Source organism: Myotis nattereri (assembly GCF_964212035.1).
Source record: "Myotis nattereri genome assembly, chromosome: 9".
NCBI lineage: Eukaryota > Metazoa > Chordata > Mammalia > Chiroptera > Vespertilionidae > Myotis > Myotis nattereri.
This window is the reverse complement of record NC_138084.1, coordinates 39,848,526-39,851,298: the sequence shown is the minus strand read 5'-3', so window position 1 is coordinate 39,851,298 and position 2,773 is coordinate 39,848,526. Positions and strand designations below refer to the sequence as shown.

General features: G+C 39.6%; 1 protein-coding gene across 1 annotated transcript; it reads right to left on the bottom strand.

The window, feature by feature from the left end:
- Positions 1-1,344: 1,344 nt before the first annotated feature.
- LOC308524088 (olfactory receptor 56A3-like) lies at positions 1,345-2,292 on the bottom strand (the record flags this gene model as incomplete). The annotated part of the gene is made up of 1 exon (XM_081098240.1): positions 1,345-2,292. The coding sequence occupies one exon, from the start codon at positions 2,290-2,292 to the stop codon at positions 1,345-1,347; it is 948 nt and encodes a 315-aa protein (XP_080954366.1).
- Positions 2,293-2,773: the final 481 nt, after the last annotated feature.

Sequence of the window (2,773 nt, the reverse complement as noted above, 5' to 3'; positions counted from 1 at the left end):
AGTTACTAGCATACATTCAATCATTTGTACAACATTTATTTAATCATTTATTTAACAAACATTTATGGGTCTCTCCCATACACCAAGCACTGTTCTGGCAATGAAGATACAGCAGTGAACATAACAGAACAAAATTCCTGCCCTTATGCTGTTTACATTTTAGTGAATGGAGACTAACTGAACAAATAAATGAGTAAAATGTTATGGTCATTGACAGTGATAAATCCTATGCAGACCAGTGAAACACAGAAGGCATTAAGAAAATATTTGTGTTTGGGGGGAATATTGTTGAATACTATTTTAAATACTGTGGTCAAGAAGACCCATGGGCAGAGGAACAAACAGTAAAATTTCCCAAAGGCAGAAATATGGTTCACATTTTTTGCAAAATTGCTAGGAAGGCAGTTTACATGTAGTAAACTGAAGGAGGAAGTCAAATAGGTGAGTGAGTCCCACCTAGAGAAATAAATTCCTCTCCCTTCTGGGCTTCAAAACAGCCTTATTGCCCTAATCGGTTTGGCTCAGTGGATAGAGCGTCGGCCTGTGGACTGAAAGGTCCCAGGTTCGATTCCGGTCAAGGGCATGTACCTTGGTTGCAGGCACATCCCCAGTAGAGGGTGTGCAGGAGGCAGCTGATTGATGTTTGTCTCTCATCGATGTTTCTAACTCTCTATCCCTCTCTCTTCCTCTCTGTAAAAAATCAATAAAATATATTTTTTTTAAAAACTGCCTTATTTATGTATTTTAATCTAACTCTTATTACATTGCAATATAATTGATTTTACATATGCGTGTCTTTCCCACCAGACTATGTGTCGTTTTTATATAATGGGATCAAGATTATTTTTTGAGATTCCCATTTTCTAGCACTCTGCTGGACATAAAATAACTTTCAATAAATATTTTTAAATACCCAAAGAAAAATGTTAAAGCATAGTGGCTATTTTAAAAGTTGTTTTTTAATCTATTTACCCTTCCAAAGCCCATGTACTATCTTTAGGTACTGACACTTCCCACCAACTACACATCTTTAATTAGTATAGAATTTCCATTTCCACTGGCTCTACTGGAGATTTCATCAGGATCAGGCAATTAGTTTTGATGCTTGACTCATCAAAATTCATAGCACCCGGTCTGAGTAGCATAGTGAGCAATTACACAACTATATCCTTAGTTTCTGTCAAGATACCATAAAATAATAAGAAATAAGATGTAATCCTGCATATCATTAGGCGTGTCCAGAGAGATTAAGATTTGCATTTCTTTCAATCCCTGCCTCCTGATCATGATTGTGAGTATTCTTTATTGCGAAAAGCAAAGCAAGAACACAATTACTTTCTTCTGTCACCTACCTCTCCTTAATAATTTCCAAATCCCCTGTTTAATCTCCTGGGTGCGTACGCCATAGACAATGGGGTTGAGAGCTGCAGGAATTACATGGTGTAGGACATTAAGTAAGACAGGGATATCAGGGGAAACCTTTTTCTTGGCCATATGGGTAAAAACAAAAACCAGCAGGATGGTGCTGAAGAAGAGGATGAGAATAAAATGAGAGCCGCAAGTGCTCAGAGCTTTGCCAGCTGCCCCTTTTGCCTTGAGTCTAAGCACAGCTCGAAGGATGAATGTGTAGGAGAGGAAGATGAGGATGAGGTCAGAGCCCAGGAGAGTCCAGGCCACAATTAACTGGTAGATTTTATTAAGGACAACTTTATCACAGGAGAGCTTGGACACAGAGAGGTTGGCACAGATACAGTTCTCAATGATATTTTTTCCACAATAATGGAGCCAGGCAGAGAGGATAGGGATTGGTGCAGTGAGAAATGTATTCCGGATCAAGATGAAGACAATGGCTTTTGCCACAAATTGGTCAGTGATGATGGATGGGTAGTGCAGAGGCTTACAGATGGCCACATAGCGGTCATAGGCCATGGCCAGGAATGTGCAGGATTCCATTGGCAGGAAGTTGTTCATGATGAACATCTGAAGGAAGCAGGCAGAGAAGCTGATGGACCTGAGGTCAAACCAAAAGATGGCCAGGACCTTGGGAATAACAGTAAGACAGAGCACCATGTCCAGCAGAGAGAGGAAGCTGAGCAGGTAGTACATGGGCTCATGCAGAGACTCCTCTAGCCAGATGGTGATCAGGAGGGTGGCGTTGGCCCCCATGGCCAAAAGGAAGAGGAAGCTGAGAGGCAGGGACAACCAGAGTTGCCACTTGGGGGATCTGACAAAACAATTCAGGAGGAATTCAGAGACTTCAGCGGAGAGGGAGCTGTTGCTATCAGGCAGCATTGGCAGTGACTTTCGTGAGGTAGATGTCTTTGAGTAGCTGAAGAAGGAAAAAGGAGTTAATTCTATCATAGACTCTGATAACTACATACTTAGCTTGCAAGATCCATGAAGATAAGGACACAGCCCACCTCATCTATCCCACACCCTTGTGCCTAGCACACTTTTTAACACATAAGAGGTGGCTAAAAAATATTTGTTGAATGTGTAAAATAATGTTTCCCTGTTGTTCTTTCATCTGTGTTTCATTTTATATCTTCTCCTGTGTGAACTGGAGAAATCTTTTTAGTGTTTTCTTGGTTAATACTTAATGAGTAAAAAATCATTTGAGCATCAAATGTTATTTTAATGAAACATATAAAATCAAAGAGAACATTTTAGTTTAAATTTTTAAAATGTATAAGTATACATTTTAAAGGCTATAGTATCCACAATTAAGTTTTTAAGGAAGTAAAAGATAAAAGCACTTTAGAGGCATGATGGT